The sequence below is a fragment of the Oncorhynchus masou genome, chromosome 33, assembly GCF_036934945.1.
Source record: "Oncorhynchus masou masou isolate Uvic2021 chromosome 33, UVic_Omas_1.1, whole genome shotgun sequence".
In the NCBI taxonomy this organism is placed as follows: Eukaryota; Metazoa; Chordata; class Actinopteri; order Salmoniformes; family Salmonidae; genus Oncorhynchus; species Oncorhynchus masou.
In genome coordinates this window covers 26036593-26055907 of record NC_088244.1, presented here as the reverse complement: position 1 = coordinate 26055907, position 19315 = coordinate 26036593, and the positions used below count along the sequence as shown (strand labels likewise).

At 42.6% G+C, this 19315-nt stretch overlaps 1 protein-coding gene across 1 annotated transcript; it reads right to left on the bottom strand.

Moving 5' to 3' along the window:
• Positions 1-5926: 5926 nt before the first annotated feature.
• Positions 5927-13626, bottom strand: LOC135527450 (5-hydroxytryptamine receptor 6-like). The gene is made up of 3 exons (XM_064955974.1): positions 12667-13626; positions 8228-8362; positions 5927-6280 (listed from the first exon to the last, which is right to left on the bottom strand). Exons 1-3 carry the CDS (start codon positions 13624-13626, stop codon positions 5927-5929), a joined length of 1449 nt encoding a protein of 482 aa, XP_064812046.1.
• Positions 13627-19315: the final 5689 nt, after the last annotated feature.

The window sequence follows — 19315 nt, the reverse complement described above, 5'->3', positions numbered from 1 at the left end:
CTTTGATTGGTCATCCATATATTTATATGTACATATTCTTATTCTATCCCTTTAGATGTGTGTATTAGGTAGTTGTGGAATTGTTCGATATATTACTGCACTGTCGGAACTAGAAGCATTTTGCTACGCTCACATCTCTTGGAACTACCCATCCCGGATCTGGGAGAATTGTCATCAACTACACTAATTAGCATAGCGCAACGGTCAAAAAATATTACTAGAAAATATTCATATTCATTAAATCACAAGTGAAATATAATGAAACACAGCTTAGCCTTTTGTTAATCACCCTGTCATCTCAGATTTTGAAATTATGCTTTACAGCCAAAGCAAGAAAAACATTTGTGTAAGTTTATCGATAGCCTAGCATAGCATTATGTCCAGCTAGCAGCAGGAAGCTTGGTCACAAAAATCAGAAAAGCAATCAAATGAACCTTTTACCTTTGATGATCTTCGGATGTTTTCACTGACGAGACTCCCAGTTAGACAGCAAATGTTCCTTTTATTCCATAAAGATTATGGATTTTATACCTAAAATACTTCCGTTATGTTCAGAAATTCACCAGAAATAGCGGTCACGACAACGGCGGAAAAAATTCCAAATTATGTCCATAATGTCGACAGAAACATGGCAAACGTTTTCTTTATAATCAATCCTCAAGGTGTTTTTAAAATATCTATTCGATAATATATCAACCGGGACAATTGGCTTTTCAGTAGGAGCGAGAGGAAAAATGACTACCTCTGTCTTTTACGTACTCTGAGAGCCCTCAGCTGGCCACTGACGCAATGTAGTCATTTACGCTCATTCTTCAAAATAAAGGCCTGAAACTACGTCTAAAGGCTGTAGACACCTTAGGGAAGCCACAGAAAAGGAATCTGGTTGATATCCCTTTCAATGGGCAATAGGGATGCATAGAAAGACAGGGGTTTCAAAATAAGAGTCACTTGCTGATTGAATTTCTCAGGATTTCGCCTGCAATATCAGGTCAGTTATACTCACAGACAATATTTTAACAGTTTTGGAAACTTTAGAGTGTTTGCTATCCTAAGCTGTCAATTATATGCATATTCTAGCATCTGGTCCTGAGAAATAGGTGGTTTACTTTGAGAATGTTATTTTTCCAAAATTAAAAATAGGGCCCCCTAGTTTCAAGAGGTTAACCATCTGCTAACCATGTGTATCTCACCTATAAAATGTGATTTGAATCCATGGTGCTGAAAAGAAATCTCTGCTGTTGGGACAGTTTTATGTAGGCCCTAACAGTTTGTGGTCACTGTTATAGTGTAGTGTTGTGTAGTTTAGTGTTGTGTAGTTGCTTGCTGGCATGCATAAAATTAAAATTTGCCCCACCAGGATTTACATGCTAAAATCACCACTGCTTAGAGTGATGGACTAACATCCACGTGGCCTTAGCAATGGATTAGTCAACTGAGACAGGCGTGAGTCAGACAGGTGTCTTCTGTGCCATAAAAAAATATATATTTGCGCCTGCTAGACAAAAAAAGAAATCTGTCGACCAACAACCCACCAACCAGTCGACTAAATGGGGTCAGCCCTAGTGTATCGCGCACATAACAGAGCAAAGTCAGTTAGGATAAATCATGGGCTGGATAGAAGCAAAGTTTACCATCCTCAGGACCTGATAATAATTGTCTCATCCTCTTCTCTTAATATTGTTTGTTCAATCTCTCAACTTTAGGACAACACCTTCTTAGGCTGTTAGAATATTTGGTAAATAGGCTATGGTTCATAACGGTAACTTGTCTTAAAGCTTTTATGATAGGTCTAGTAGGAGGGTTGGCCATTTGGTTTTCAACCTTGCATGGAAAGAATGTATTTCTTAATAAGTTTAAACTTGTCATTACATTTTTCTATTCATATTGTCCTTCAGCTACACTCAACCCCTCCCATCTATCTCTGAACACCATCCAGTTTTGATTTCCATTTGCCATATTGATATTGTTTGTTCTCTCTCATTATTGTTCCCCTGGCTACCTCGTGTTTTTAGGCAATTCAAACAACTTTGAGTTGGAACTCTGTTACAAGTATTAATTGTTTGATCGGGAGAAAGTTATGAATGCATAAAGCAATGAAAGCCCAAAGTCATATTCATAGCCTATGGTATGGAGAGAGAAAGGAACACAGCCTAGGTTTTTTTTAAATGCCTAGACAAGATAGTTAAGGATGTTATATACCAGGTATTTCCAAACTGGGGCAATGCCGGCGGGGGTACGCCAAATAAAATGTGATTTACATTTAAAAAAAAATATATATATATATATATATATATATATATATATAAATAACTTATGTTGGCATCATTAAAACTAGTTCTTCAACCACTCCACAAATGTCTTGTTAACAAACTATAGGTTTTGGCAAGTCGGTTAGGACATCTACTTTGTTCATGACACAAGTCATTTTTCCAACAATTGTTTACAGACAGATTTTTTTTTTACTACCACAATTCCAATGAATCAGACGTTCACATACACTAAGTTGACTGAGCCTTTAAACAGCTTGGAAAATTCCAGAAAATGATGTCTTGGCTTTAGAAGCTTCTGATAGGCTAATTGACATCATTTCAGTCAATTGGAGGTGTACCTGTGGATGTATTTCAAGACCAACCTTCAAACTCAGTGCCTTTTTGTTTGACATCATGGGGAAATCAGCCAAGACCTCAGAAAAAAAACAATTGTAGACCACAAGTCTGGTTTATCCTTGGGAGCAATTTCCAAATGTTCATCTGTACAAACAATAGTACGCAAGTATAAACACCATGGGGCCACGCAGCCATCATACTGCTCATGAAGGAGACCTGTTCTGTCTCCTAGAGATGAACGTACTTTGGTGTGAAAAGTGCAAATCAATCCCAGAACAACAGCAAAGAATCTTGTGAAGATGCTGGAGGAAATATGTACAAAAGTATCTATATCCACAGTAAAACCCTGACCAGTGCGGAGAGCTCCTTGGTCTTCATGGTGCACTTGCTTCGTGTTGCAGATTCTGGGGGCTTTCATAACAAGTGTATATGTCCTGAGATCAAGTGACAGATAATGTGACACTTAGATTGCACACAGGTGGACGTTATTTAACTAACTATGTGACTTCTGAAGGTAATTTGTTGTGCCAGATCATAATTAGGGGCTTCGTAGTATAGGGAGTGAATACATTTGCACGTATCACTTTTATGTTGTTTGAAGAATTATTTATTTTTTAATTCAATGCACCAATTTGGACTGTTTTGTGTATGTCAATTACATGAAATCCAAATAAAAATCCATTTAAATTACAGGTTGTACTGCAACAAAATAGGAAAAACACCAAGGGGGATGAATACTTTTGCAAGGCACTGTATACACACTACTGTTCAAAAGTTTGGGGTCACTTAGAAATGTCCTTGCTTTTGAAAGAAAAGTACATTTCTTGTTCATTAAAATAACATCAAATTGATCAGAAATACAGTGTAGACATTATTTATGTTGTAAATGATTATTGTAGCTGGAAACGGCAAATGTTTTATGGGAATATCTACATACAGGCGTACAGAGGCCCATTATCAGCAATCATCACTCCTGTGTTCCAATGGCATGCTGTGTTAGCTAATCCAAGTTTATCATTTTAAATGGCTAATTGATCATTAGAAAACCCATTTGCAATTATGTTAGCACAGCTGAAAACTGTTGTTCTGATTAAAGAAGCAATAAACCTGGCCTTCTTCAGACGAGTTGAGTATCTGGAACATCGGTATTTGTGGGTTCAATTACAGGGTCAAAATGGCCAGGAACAAAGACTTTCTTCTGAAACTTGTCAGTCTATTCTTGTTCTTAGACATGAAGGCTATTCCATGTGAGAAATTGCCAAGAAACTGAAGATCTCGTACAAACTCCTTTCACCAATCAGTGCAAACTGGCCCTAACCAGAATAGAAAGAGGAGTGGGAGGCCCCGGTGCACAACTGAGCAAGAGGACAAGTACACTAGAGTGTCTACAGACGCCTCACAAGTCCTCAACTGGCAGCTTCATTAAATAGTACCCGCAAAACACCAGTCTCAACGTCAACAGTGAAGAGGCAAATCTGGGATGCTGGCCTTCTAGGCAGAGTTGCAAAGAAAAAGCCATATCTCAGAGTGGCCAATAAAAATAAAAGATTAAGATGGGAAAAATAACACAGACACTGGACAGAGGAACTCTGCCTAGAAGGCCAGCATTCCAGTTGCCTCTTCGCTGCCAGTTGAGGACTTGTGAGGCATCTGTTTCTCAAGCTAGACACTCTAATGTACTTACTTACTCAAATTTGTGCTTACTAATGTACTTACTCTTACTAAAAAAAAATTATGAACAAATACTTTAAAAAAAAGTAAGATGGTTAAATAAAGTGCAAAATGATTGATTATTATTATTTGTGCCCTGGTCCTATAAGAGCTCTTTGTCACTTCCCACAAGCCCGGTTGTGACAACAACTCACATTCAGTCTTATGTTTAATAAATGTATCGTATAGTGTGTGTGTGGCAGGCTTATAATGATGGCAAAAAACATCATTTGAGAGTGCGCTGACCCTGGTGCTAGTGGGAGTACACAGCTGGAGGTTGAATGTTTGAAGGGGTATGGGACTATAAAAAGTTTGGGAACTACTGTTAGAGTATATATTTTTTTAATGAATAGGTTTAGGCTATAAGGCCCATGCATTCGACAGAGAGAGAGAATATTTTCTGACTGGACATTTTGCACTGCTTTGGTGGAGTTCTCCGCTCTGTCTAGCCTACCGTTCTCTCTTGCATTCTGTATATAACATTTATTGAAATAGGCTATAGCAAATAGGAATAGGGAAATATCTCGGAATGTCACTCGTGCCTGACTCTCGTGCGCGGCGCCAGTCAAGTTCAAATAAACTAAACCATTGCCTGTCACATCACGATGTCGTCACCGTCAACAACAGCTGCAGTACATAAAGCAGAATTTAGCAACATGGTGTTTTTATTCACAACAAAACTTCAGTTACACAACGTGAAATCTATAAAGTGTCAAATAATGTCCAGTTATTACAACAAGTCCACGGTATACATGTTTCATTTCCATCAACGAAGGGTTGAAAATATGTCCAGAAAGCCCACTTTTCCTCCTCCGAAAATATAGTGTTCAGGGTAACCTGCAACATAGTTCTGAGGGGAATGCTGCCCATAAAGACAACGGTGCAGCTTCCCATCTCGAGTTTGAGGGAACGCATCAACACATGGGACCAAACAGGTGAACATAGGAGGTTATAGGACCAACTGCAGTTCTTCTGCCTCTTCTCAACTTGAATTACCAACAACATCACAGTTGTCTGTGGACAGACCTCCTTTAGCTTCTCAGCACACTCAGGTGCCAGAACACTCAGTGAAGACATCATGGACACAAATGGCAACTTCCAGTGAAAAACATCTTAATTGAACTAATCATGAATGTGTGAACCCCTTAGGGCTTTTAGATGTATTTAACTATGGCAGCCTAATAAGTGATGAATAATGTATGCACTGTATAGTGTGTTAAAGTAATGTAATTTTAATGTAGGCAGGATGTTAATTAAAAACATTTAATTACAATACTATTTATAGCCATCCTCCCACTTTTGTGGATATGAAGACAATGCAGCATGAATGAGTCCCTGGCATTTTTTATAATTGTTATCACAGTGATGTCATCTAATGCAGTCACCCAGTGATTCTCAGCACCTAGCTTTCTCTCATCCACTCCTGCCCTGTATGCTCACTAAATTGCACAGTCTAGATTATTGCTCCATCTTGCTACCACCCACAAGTGCTGCTTTGATGAGTTTAACATTACACCTTCCTCCAACCTTTCCCCTCAGCCAAGTTCCCCTTGGTGGTAATAAGTTACAGTATGTAACATCTCTTCACACTCTACTCTCCATCCTCCCCTTCAGTCCAGCGTGTCCACCTGATTGGGCAACAGCAGGGGCAGCTCAATCCCAGCGTGGTCGTCGTCAAACAGGTTGACGGCGTCTGTGGCGGTGGCGGGGGGCTGTGGGGGGTCGGAGGCCAGGGAGGGGGGCTCCGTGGGCAGGTTGGGCTCGCCGGAGTTGCGGAGGGAGAGGGAGAGCGCCAGTGAGGGTCTGTGGGGCGAGTGGGTGGAGCAGCAGGGCAGCAGCCTCCCCAGGGCCCGTTTGAAGTCACGCATGAATAGCGGGTAGATGATGGGGTTCATGGTGCTGTTACAGTAGCCCAGCCAGGTGATGGCGTCAAAGAGCGCCGGGGGAACACACTCACATACCGCCTGACGAGAGAAAGAGAGAAAGAGAGAGAGAGAGAGAGAGAGAGAGAGAGAGAGAGAGCAAAAGGCAAGCACCGGGGTTGTGTTCAGTATGTACGTAGCATGAAGATGTTGTGAAACAATTTTTTTAATGAAAAGTATTCTTGTAGGAAATATGTAGCCAGTAAGAGGTAAAACAGAAAATAATATTGTAAAGGCTCTTTTCATTAGCGTACAGAACCTAAGTAGAACATATATATACATACACACACACATATACACATACATATACACCTATATATACTGCTTATACATATAGGGCATAACCCATATAAGGGTGAAAGACTAGCTCACTATGGCGTATCAGAGAGAAAGGGAGAAGACTGCTGTTGGAGTGTCCTATATTATGAAGATGAATGAGGGAGGCAGTGAGTGAGATGCTGAAAAAGGGAGGGGGGTGTTCACATACCACATTGCATGTGAAAGGAAGGCAGACACTTGAGCCCTCTGTCTGCTATATTCTGGAGGAGTGAAGTGAGGGACACAGATGGGAAATGAAATGACTGGATCATTGAAAGCCTGAAAGCAGGACAACGATAAGTACCAATTTAGATTAAATCATTTTATGTCACACACTTAATCCTGAAGATTAACATGCTCCCCTTGATTTTAGATAATGAGCAAATGGTGAAGGGTGGTACATTTTATGTTTGGCTTCTTTCACCTAATCAAGCATCTTATAATTTTTCTCCCTAAAATTCTACAACCCCAAAAAGACAATGGTATTGACACATTCTTGGGATGAGCCCCCCCCAATTGTATTTCACACATTGCTTTCATGCTGGACCACATGGCAACACTCCAGCAATGATAAACCTGGGTGATGGAACAGTAAAAACACCCAATCGAGTCACTGAGGCGAATGAAATATGGAGCTCAGATGAAGACCACAGACCTGAATTGAAAGAAATAGGATTCCAAAACGTTAGTTTTTCACTGTGAATGAAGATATACTCTACATGTGAGACATCTTACAATAATATTACAATATAAACATTTGTTTTGGCAAAAGTAAAATAAAAAAGTTTGTCTGTCTCCTAGAATTTGGCACTAAATTCAAGAAGGATGAGAGGACATTAAATATACAGTATGTTCCAGTAGATAAGGGAACATTTTCAAGCAAAATTCCTGTCTTTAATTTTCTACTGCTTATTATTCCACCTGACTGACATCCATTTCCATTCATACAACCAATCTATTTAGTATCCACTTGACCCCACCCCCTCCCCGTTTTGGTGCCCGTTTTGGTGCCCGTTTTGGTGCCCGTTTTGGTATTTCCTACACAGTTAGATCAAATAACTGAGTTTGGGAAACCCTATTCTAGCTGACACCTTTCCCACTGGAATAAGGCAACCTCAGAGCACACACAAAGCAAACTTAATTGCCATAAGATAGAGCGTCACACACGGAATGGATGTGGTCCAGGTTCTGTAATACAGGGAATAATTGGCAATGAATAGGGAGGGTGTACACAAACATAATGATAACAGATGTGCTATACAATATACTGTGTGCATGTGGGTTGCAAGTTTCGACCCTGAGAAGATGAGCTTCAACCAATTTATAGATTTCTATTCATCTCCGCTCAGAGCAGCTAGCTGATCCCCTAGTGTTGAGCTCATAATTTTTTGAAAAGCCCTCGATTGAAATGTGCTTTGAATTCCAAAGTTTACTGCAAGCGCTGCAAGAAGAAACAATATCATTGATATCGAAGAGAAATAATGACCAGATTCGATTGTTCATTTTATAGGCCAATTTCTTTATTAATGTGGAGGTAAAGTGAACGTTTGGAAATTGAGATTTCACTAGGATTTCAGGAGAACATGTATTCTCTTCTATGCTTGACATTAATGTAATAGTATGTTTAAATCACTCTTTAATAAAGAGGCCGATACAGTTTGCGCCACTGACCTGGGCCATGTTGGTGATGAAGAAGGGCAGCCAGGCGCTGAAGAAGAGGCCCAGCAGGACTCCCAGGGTCAGACTGGCCTTCACTGCCCTCCGTCCCTGCCGGTGGGCCAGCCGCCGCTCGCTGTTCACCGACAACTGAGGACAGAGGGACAGACAGGGCGGTCAGAGACAAGGGCGATGTCTGAATACCTATACTTGCATCCTAAATAGGCCATTTGAGTATGCAAAAAAAATGGTTTAATAGTGTGCGACATTTCAAAAATCAAGTATACATTAAATGCCCGGATGTCATACTCATTTCGGTTTGACAACAACTGGTTAATTAGATATGGAGATGCGCTACCGAAATCAACGCAATGTATTCTCAGTATGCAAAAATAGGTTTTATAGAATGTGTATTTTCAAAAATCTAGTATGGTTTAAAATGCCATGATGTGATGGCCTATTCATTTCAGTTCTTCATCTAGTATAATTTGATGGACAGTTTTCCACAATGCATTGGAAGAGGTTGACTGCAAGTGATAGGCCCTGGTTGTCTTCAAGTAGCCAGACAAAAAAATCAGGCTGCTTAATTGGGAAGATGCTGAATAGCGGATTTCTGTTTTCTCATTGAAAAGTGTTTGTTCTCTTTTAAACTACACTGAACAAAAATGTAAACACAACAGTGTTGGTCCCATGTTTCATGAGCTGAAGCACAGTGGGGAAAACAAGTATTTGATACACTGCCGATTTTGCAGGTTTGATTGAGTGTGTGGACAGGTGTCTTTTATACAGGTAACGAGTTCAAACAGGTGCAGTTAATACAGGTAATGAGTGGAGAACTTGAGGGCTTCTTAAAGAAAAACTAACAGGTCTGTGAGAGCCAGAATTCTTACTGGTTGGTAGGTGATCAAATACTTAAGTCATGCAATAAAATGCAAATGAATTACTTAAAAATCATACAATGTGATTTTCTGGATTTGTTTTAGATTCCGTCTCTCACAGTTGAAGTGTACCTATGATAAAAATTACAGACCTCTACATGCTTTGTAAGTAGGAAACACTGCTGATTTTGCAGGTTATCAAAAACTTGTTCTCCCCACTGTAAATGATCCCAGGAATGCACAAAAAGCTTTTCTCTAAAATGTTTGTTTACATTCCTGTTCGTGAGCATTTCTCCTTTGTCAAGATAATCCATCCACCTGACAGGTGTGGCATATCAAAAAGCTGATTAAAGAGCATGATCATTACACAGGTGCACCTTGTGCTGGGGATTTGTCACGCAACACAATGCCACAGATGTCTCAAGTTTTGAGGGAGAGTACAATTGGCATGCTGACTGCAGGAATGTCCACTGTGTAACCATGCCAGCCCAGGACCACATCTAGCTTCTTCACCTGCGGGATTGTCTGAAAACAGTTGATAAAACTGTCGGTTTGCACAACCAAAGAATTTCTGCACAAACTGTCAGAAACCATCTCAGGGAAGCTCATCTGCCTGCTTGTCGTCCTCACCAGGGTCTTGACCTGACTGCAGTTCGATGTCGTAACTGACTTGGGCAAATACTCACCTTTGATGGCCATTGGCATGCTGGAGAACTGTGCTCTTCACGAATGAATCCTGGTTTCAACTTTACCAGGCAGATGGCAGACAACGTGTATGGCATTGTTGGGGCGAGTGGTTTGCTGATGTCAACGTGTGAACAGAGTGCCCCATGGTGGGGTTATGGTATGGGCAGGCTTAAGCTACGGACAACAAACACAATTGCATTTTATCGATGAAAATTTGAATGCATAGAGATACTGTGACGAGATCCTGAGGCCCATTGTTGTGCCATTCATCTGCTGCCATCACCTCATGTTTCAGCATGATATTGCACAGCCTCATGTCGCAAGGATCTGTACACAATTCCTGGAAGCTGAAAATGTCCCAGTTCTTCCATAGCCTGTATACTCACCAAACATGTCACCCACTGACCATATTTGGGATGCTCTATATCGACATGTACGACAGTGTGTTTCAGATCCCGCCAATATCCAGCAACTTCGCACAGCCATTGAAGATGAGTGGGACAAAATCCACGGGCCACAATCAACAGCCTGACCAACTTTATGCAAAGGAGATGTGTCATGCTGAATGGTTACTGGTTTTCTGATTCATGGCCCTAATTTTTTTTAAAGTGTCTGTGACCAACTGATGCATATATGTATTCTCAGTCATGTGAAATCCATAGATAAGGGACTAATTAATTTATTTCAATTGACTGATTTCCTTATATGAACTGTAACTCAATAAAATCTTTGCAGTTGTTGCATGTTTTTTTTTCAGTGTAAATACTAAACCATCTTTTAATTTCTGAATTTGTCGGTGGGATGTGTCTGCGTTATTGAAATCACATCAGTCATTTATGGATCAAGCCTTAGCAGTCGTTTTGATCTCGGTCCCACTGATCAGTGCTTTAGTTTATGTTGCTGTCCAGCGGTTCCAGGTTTTTCTGTGCAATAGCCTTTTGATGTGAACATTTGAAAAGTTTTGATGTGCCTACTAGGCTATTTGATGTAATGTATATGTTACAGGACTTTGGTTTCACTAATGCATTTGTTGAAATGGAACCAAATTATATGTTTCTGTCTTCAGAGTTTTTTAAATAGGATAGATGGATTATACAGGCTCAAGTGTAGGTTGAATGTGATAGTCTGCAAATGACCAGCCTGAATGAGCCCATAACTCAATTTCTATTCTATTCAGAGTTTAGAGAAATTAATCAAATTTGAAATGAGATATTATCATGCTGGTCAATGTGATGCATGTCTGAATTTGGAAAAATCCATATATCCAGTCAGGAGCTGCTACTGCGTTGCAGCTGTGGCATACTGTATTGCCTCCTTTTTACTAAACGGTAGGTGCTAAATAGTAGGCTATGCGACAATGAGTACATAGTATGCCGTTTTGGTATGTAGTATGCTAGTATAGGTATTCGGACACGGGCAAGGACTGCATCTCAATGTATCCAAAAAAACTAGGTATTTATTTAATTTTACAAGGTAGCTACAGGTCCACATTGTTACATGATTCTTAAAACATTTTACAGACACTCTTATTCAGAGTGACTTACAGGAGCAATTAGGGTTAAGGACTTTGCTCAAGGGCACATCGACACATTTTTCACCTAGTTGGCTTGGGGATAATAGCAACGCTCTTAACCTCTAGGCTACCTGCCGCCCTAAAACTGGTTACCTGTTCGCGGCATGCACAATTTCAAGGATTTGCAAATGAACTTGAATTAAAACAATGAAGTGGAATTAAAACAATATTTCCAGGGTGAGCACAAATCTAATGCATAGAAAGTTATTTGTGTACAAACAGCAAACTGGTATAAATAGCTTTAAGCACCTATGTAACAATGTGTACTTACACAAAAGCTAACATATATAGCTGGAGTAGCCAAAGAAAATAAATTATAGCTTCCACCACATTGCTTTCAGGAGAAGAGACAAGAAGATGTCACTTTAGATGCATACTTGGCCTGATTTGTCGAGGAGTCTCAGAAAAAAGGAAAGGTATGTAGGCCTAACTCTTGCATTTAACAAGATGTAATTCTCACATTGAAAGAGATGTGAAGTGTTGTTGAAAACATTGAAAAGTCTGTGTGGAATAACATTGTTATGAATCACTTTCCAAGGCCCTCAATCTCAGGAGTGTAGCACAGGTCATTGAATAGAAAAATACAATGCAATGTCTGTGCCATTTATTCTATCAACCAGTTCTCCATCAACAGGCACCATTGCCCCTCCTTCCTCTTTGTATCTTTCAGAGGATTTGTTATTGACCATGAATTTCTCTTGGGCAGAACATAATCTGAAACACAACCAAAACAAACTGCAAATGCATTCAATACATTTGTAAAGTCACAAGCTTGATGTAATCATTGTGTGCTAGTAATATGGGATCAAACAGTAAACTTTTGACTAAATTGAATACTCTTTAAGTGAATTTCAAATGTGGGGGATTAGATACATAAAGTGTATTAATTTCTAAACTGTAAAACAGATATGCATGAAAACACTCATAAATGGTGACATTCTGTACTGTTGTCTCATATATATATATATATATATTTGTTATGCTGGAGTATAGACCAAAATGTAAAGTTTTAGCTTCACTGTCCAAATAAATACACAGGGGAGTGTACACACACCTAATCAGCCCACAACACCTTCGTAATCTCAAATTCTTGAATCCATCTCCCAAGTCAATGGCTGTGTCCTAATTATTTTAGCCAAATCCCCACATATGTTTTCCTTCATGACAACTAATCTGAGAGGGCATGAGAGGCAGAGAAGGCACCATGGTGGAAACCTATCCAGGCACACACTGATCATACAGGGACGGATTATACAGCATTGGGATGTAGCCTAATTGTATCCCCCTTCATTTCCTCTACCACCCCACGCTCTCACCGGCACGTGGCGTGACACAGGGTTCTCCTGATGACTGTCGTCATCTCCTTCGAGGTGAGCATGTCCGGCGGCGCCCCCACCTGGTGACAGAGGGTGAGAAGGCTCCCCAGGCGAATGATGCGGGTACGGAGGTTGACTTAGCGCCGCCACCCGCCTCGCCTGTCTCCGCGCCGCCAGGAGAATCTGACAGTAGGTGAAGCAGATGGCACTGGATGGCAGGAAGAAAGTGAGGACTGACGCCACCAGGGCAAAAGGAAAGCTAACCCGCAGACAGCACTGGAAGGACAGGCCACCGGACTGCGACAGCTGGAAGTAGGAGGCGTGGTACCACAAGCTCAGCTCTGGGTATGTGCTGACGTTGGCACTGCCAGCCCCGTGCATTGGGGAATGGCCACTCCCATGACCCAAGCTGTGCCAGTTCATCTTGATGGGCAAGAAGGAGGTGAGGGCGGCCAGACCCCAGGCCCCTCCCACCAGAAGCAGGGCTCGAGGAGGGGTCATCCTCTGCTTGTAGCGCAGCGGCGAGATGATGAGGAGGTAGCGGTCCAGGCTGATCACACACAGGTTGAGAATGGAGGCACTACAGCACATGACGTCGAAGCAGAGCCACACGGGGCAGAAGCCCGGCCACAACACCCAGGCCCCGTACAGCACATTGAGCATTGCCGGCGGCATCACCACCAGAGCCACCATCAGGTCAGACAGGAAGAGAGACACCAGGAAACAGTTGGAGGTGTTGCGTAAGGAGCGTTGGGCAAACACCAGAGCGATCAACAGAGTGTTGCCACAAGCCGTCATCAGGATGATGAGGGATAACATGCACGCCAACAGCCACGGACCACTGCCACTGATGCCCCAGGCACTGGTTTCGGACAAGCTGTCATTGGAACTCCCTAAAGGGTTAACAGCATCCCCACTTGCAGTTGCTGCCTCTAAACCAGGTAAGGTTGAGTTGTCCATAGCGGTGGTTGACATTGGTCAATGTGAGAGCTTCCCTGTTCCTCTTCCAGTCTGTGAATGCCAACAATTGCACACAATGTATGTGACCTCTGGTGCTAGTTAGTGCTGATAAAGCTATCCTGATACTTGAGAAGAATAAAGAGAAGCCACTGAGGTCCTGTTTTGATAATCCGTTCACCACATTGTTCACAGGGTTAACAGAGGGGCCCATCAGTCATTTCTGTGAAAACCTCTTATTGGCTCCTGTTGCAGTTGTGATAAGAAGTATCGGCACTGATTCTATCTCTTCGTCGTGCCCAATAGTCCTGCTTTCCTCAGCGTTGGAGTCAGAGTGAGCAATTCTGTGGCTGCATGTTTCAAAGCTGCGTGTCATGATGACACTCGCTGGGGGGAGGGCAAATTGAGAGGTGGGCTACAACGTGTGAGAGCAAAGGCAGCTTGAGTGGAATGGCAAGAAGAGGGAAAAACAACAAATTCTCCAAGTTATTCTTTACTACACACACACAAGGTTAATGGTATTGCTCCTGTTGGTGTTTGGTTGTTTGTGTGAGAGAGAGCTGTGTGAAGTCTATTTGCTACTCCTTGTGGATATGTGAATCTCAAGTCTTTGTGTTGAATAGAACATACTCCACTGTGAGGGTGTCATTTGTAAGCAAGGCTCTGGCAACAAGTGCTCTACAGGTATCATGTTTTTTGTCGTGTTCCCTCCTGCTAATCCCCGTGCCGGCCACTCCAGCTCACCTCCCAGCCAGAGCACTCCGCTCCCGGTGAAGGAGCGTGTCTGAGCCTTGAGCTTCTAATACATGCCGGTGCACATTCATAGCTAGGTGATGCAAATTCACAGCAAGGAGGCAGTGTGGGACATATGTGGAACAATTTAATTTAATAGCTTGTGATTCTGACATTCTTGCATTATTTCTGTGAAAAAATACATTTATTGACTCCATTTCTTCATATGGTATATATCAGAGGTACTCAAGTACTATTTGGAAAGGACCCGTCACACACATTTCCTAGGTGGCAACGGTCCGGATGGATAGTCATTTAACGGCATAGCAACAAACCCCCACCTCGCAACCCATGCAACCCCAAACTGTTCACACCCCTCTTGTTGGCAGAGAGAAAATGTAGCAGTTTTAAAGCACATTTTTCATCTTTCATGGGGCAGATATTTTACACAACTCTACACATTTTTCCATTTCTTATGTGTTTATATGACCAAGGGTCGAAGCCAGACTAAAAATGTTTACACATTTTTTGGTATTCAGGACCCACGGTCCGTATTGATCCTGTTCTGGATATGGACCCTGGTGCGCCAGTTGAGTATGGGGAATATATATAATTGGTCAATTGTGTTCATTTAATTCTGTGGGTATAGAGTGTCTTCAGAAAGTATTCAGACCCATTGACTTCTTCGACATTTTGTTAGGTTTCAGACTTATTCAACAAAACAAAAAAATCCTCATCAATACCCCATAATGACAAAGCAAAAACAGTTTTTTAGAAATGTTAGCAAATTGTTTTGTTTTTTATGTATGTGAAATATGACATTTACATAACTATTCAGACCCTATTCAGACTTTGTTGAAGCACCTTTGGCAGCGATTACAGCCTCGAGTCTTCTTGGGTATGACTCAACAAGCTTGGCACACCTGTATTTGGGGAGTTTTTCCATTCTTCTCAGCAGATCCTTTCAAGCTCTGTCAGGTTGAATGGGGAGTGTTGCTGCACAGCTATTTTCAGGTCTCTCCAGAGATGTTCGATCGAGTTCAAGTCCGGGTTCTGGTTGTGCCACTCAAGAACATTCAGAGACTTGTCCCGAAGCCACTCCTGCGTTGTCTTGGCTGTGTGCTTAGGGTCATTGTCAAGGTTGGAAGGTGAACCTTCGTCTCAATCTGTGGTCCTGAATGCTCTAGAGCAGATTTTAATCAAGGATATCTCTGTACTTTGCTCAATCCATCTTTGCTGATTAGTTTCCCAGTCCCTGCCGCTGAAAAACATCCCCACAGCATGATGCTGCCACGATCATGCTTCACAGAAGGGATGGTGCTAGGTTTCCTCCAGACGTGACGCTTGGCATTCAGGCCAAAGAGTTAAATCTTGGTTTCATCAGACCAGAGAATCTTGTTTCGGGTCCAAGTGCCCCTGCCGAAGCAACCGGGGATGTCTCAGCTGGCTTATCAGGTTTCCATGCATCAGCTGGCTTAACAGGTTCTCAAGACTCGGTTGCTTCGGCAGGCTCCCCGCGCCTCAGCCGGCTCGTCAGGCCCCCACGCCTCAGCTGAGGCAACTGGCATAGTCCCCAGGATCGTCCCTCTGGTTGGCGTCCAATGGCTGGAGCCGCGCGCCAGGGAGGGGGTACTGTCACATTTACTCCCACTCCCCCTTTCATGTCCTCGTTGTCTCATGATTACGGACACCTGCCACTATCGTTACGCGTACCTGCGCCTCATGAGACTCACCTGGACTCCACCTCCCTGATTACCTTTCCTATATCTGTCACTCCCCATGTTTTTTCCTTCAGGCATTGTTGACTCTGTTTCGGGTTCATGTCTGTGCGCTTTTCGTGTTTCTTGTTTTGTATGTTCTATTTATTCAATTATTCACTCACTGTACTTGCTTCCTGACTCCCAGCGTACACTTAACCCTTACCTTAACCATGTTAAATTTCTACTTCAATGGGGTAAGAACGTACCAAGGATTCCGGAGAGATCGGACCTACTCAAAATGGCGCCACACAGCTTCCAGAAGACTAGGGATTTTGTGGCTAATTGAAGTAGAACAGTCATTTTGCTCATAGATTATACATGTTTATGCAACGGTGGGTCTAATCCTGAATTCTGATTGGTTAAAACCATATTCCAGCCTGTGTCTATTCCAAAAATTGCCACCGCCCATTTACTCTATTGAATAGAGTTCCATCTGACTGTGCAATCCACTGTCTCATCAGCCCAGCCAGGAAATGTATAAACTTGATCTCCACTATAAAAAGCATCTAGACATTATCTCACATTTCTTTTAGAAGAACATTTTGTTTTCAACAGCGGAGATTTGTATAAACCTCTCCGACATTTCCAACATTGTTTCAATATTCAAATTTGACCTCCAGCTGTCCCATAGTAATGAAAGTGTTGGTAGGAGAGGTTGGACAGACAGTGAGCGTTTCTCAGCCAGTCGAAATCATGAATCAGCTGGCATCATTTTTATGGATATATACAAAGAAATGTCAATTGAAAAAAGATCAAACTTAACAAAATGCAGCTAGTTTTCAGTCTTTCCAGCTTCAGTTTGTAGTGATTGTGTTAGCTGTGTTGGCTAGATCCTCTGAACAACAGTGTCCTGACGAGTGAGCACATTTTCTGTGCCAGGCAAAATCGCGGCTCATTGTTATGGATGAATCAAAATAAATGTCACTACAAAATGTCACTGCACTTTCTGACGTGACTGAGTTAGCCGTAGTTGGCTGGATGGCTGGCTAGCAAGCAAGGGATACAAATGTTGCCAGCCAGTATTGGCAATGGAACATTTAGAACGAACGACTGCATCGCATCCATAGATACAGAACAAAAAGACTGACGGACTGGGTCTTGTCTCTGGCAACCAACCGAACCGATAGAACGTATGACCAACTGCACCGAACCCTAGATTTGTGTAGAGGTAAAGACAGTTTCAAGTTGGATATTTGACGGATATTTGCGCTTTCAAACCACTTAAGCCACAGACCAAATAAGTGTCATGATTTTGGAAAAATTGCGCACAACATTGCACGGGTCTTATTTTCACGATTTGGACATGAATTCGCTTTCCAAAGCTAATAAACATGTGGAAAAGTGAGCAGCATTTTGTATTCCTAGTTAAATGAGTTAGGGAGCGTAAACAAAGTACAAACTTTTTTACATTCGAATTTCAATAGCTCATTTACATTACATTACATTTAAGTCATTTAGCAGACGCTCTTATCCAGAGCGACTTACAAATTGGTGAATTCACCTTCTGACATCAGTGGAACAGCCACTTTACAATAGTGCATCTAAATCATTTAAGGGGGGGTGAGAAGGATTGCTTTATCCTATCCTAGGTATTCCTTGAAGAGGTGGGGTTTCAGGTGTCTCCGGAAGGTGGTGATTGACTCCGCTGTCCTGGCGTCGTGAGGGAGTTTGTTCCACCATTGGGGGGCCAGAGCAGCGAACAGTTTTGACTGGGCTGAGCGGGAACTGTACTTCCTCAGTGGTAGGGAGGCGAGCAGGCCAGAGGTGGATGAACGCAGTGCCCTTGTTTGGGTGTAGGGCCTGATCAGAGCCTGGAGGTACTGCGGTGCCGTTCCCCTCACAGCTCCGTAGGCAAGCACCATGGTCTTGTAGCGGATGCGAGCTTCAACTGGAAGCCAGTGGAGAGAGCGGAGGAGTGGGGTGACGTGAGAGAACTTGGGAAGGTTGAACACCAGACGGGCTGCGGCGTTCTGGATGAGTTGTAGGGGTTTAATGGCACAGGCAGGGAGCCCAGCCAACAGCGAGTTGCAGTAATCCAGACGGGAGATGACAAGTGCCTGGATTAGGACCTGCGCCGCTTCCTTGGTCATGTGACCTACTTGACTCAAACAAGGTTCAGAATGTACAGTCAGTGGGCCTACACATTGCACTCCCTTTAGTTTGTCCATTTTCATCTCGCAGGTTTTTACATGATTTAAAAAATATTTTTAAAAATGTCAATAGCTCCTTGGGCATGTGACCTACTGACTTAAAACAAGGTTCAGAATGTACACTGACTACCCTTCTATATTGCACACCTTTTAGTTTGTCCATTTTCATCTCACACAATTTTACATGTATTTTACAAAATTTAACATTTCAATTGCTCCTTGGTCATGTGACCTACTGACCTTAAAATACTTTCAGAATGTCCACAGTATAAGGGCACAAGGCAAGACCCAAATGCAAACACAGGAGGCAAATGGTTGAGCTCTGATATTTATTATAACAAAGGGAGTAGGCAAAGGCAGTTTGTAAAACAGAATGTCAGACTGATGTCCAGTTTGTAAGACAGAAAAGCCTCTGATACCACCGGGCGTGACTCAGGGGCTGGGGGCAGCACTCAGGCTGTGGAGGTTGGGTTGGGGACTCTGAGCAGATAAAAGCGGGCGGGTCACCAGGTGCACAGAACTTGTTTCAGGTTACCAGGTGCACAAGGAGCCCTCCATCAAGGCTGGGGTACCCCGAGTCCAAGCATGGGTGGCCGGACTCGTGGGATGGGGGCAGCACTCAGGCCAAGGAGGTTGGAGTGGGGACTTAGTCTGTGAGCAGAAAAAAGTGGGCGTGTCACCAGGAGCACAGAGCCTGTTTCGGTTTACCAGGTGCACAGAGCCTGTTGCGGGTTGCCAGGTGCACTTGGTTCCTGACAGTGGGACTATAGATGTTTTAGTAATTCCAGGGAGTAAGCTATACTCTAAGGCCAAGGGAGAGGGGTGTTGACCGGGTAGGGAGAGTAGGTGTGGAGGCCAGGTCAATGGGGGCCTGTCTGGAGGTCAGGAAGGCCCCAGGGAGAAGGCCCAAGTGAATAGATGTGTGAGTGACACTGTCCTTCAGGGGGGTAGAGCAGGCAAATTAATGTAAAATTGCGTGAGATTAAAATGGACAAACAAAAGGGTGTGCAATATAGAATGGTAGTCAGTGGCCATTCTGAACCTTGTTTG

What these genes read in the sequence shown, in the direction of transcription:
- LOC135527450 (XM_064955974.1), bottom strand. Translation starts at nt 13,626, where the DNA reads ATGGACAACTCAACCTTACCTGGTTTAGAGGCAGCAACTGCAAGTGGG. An exon ending in CTGTGTCACGCCACGTGCCG is followed by an intron (nt 8,363 to 12,666) that starts GTGAGAGCGTGG and finishes CTCTGTCCTCAG; the next exon opens with TTGTCGGTGAACAGCGAGCG. An exon ending in TCATCACCAACATGGCCCAG is followed by an intron (nt 6,281 to 8,227) that starts GTCAGTGGCGCA and finishes TTCTCTCGTCAG; the next exon opens with GCGGTATGTGAGTGTGTTCC.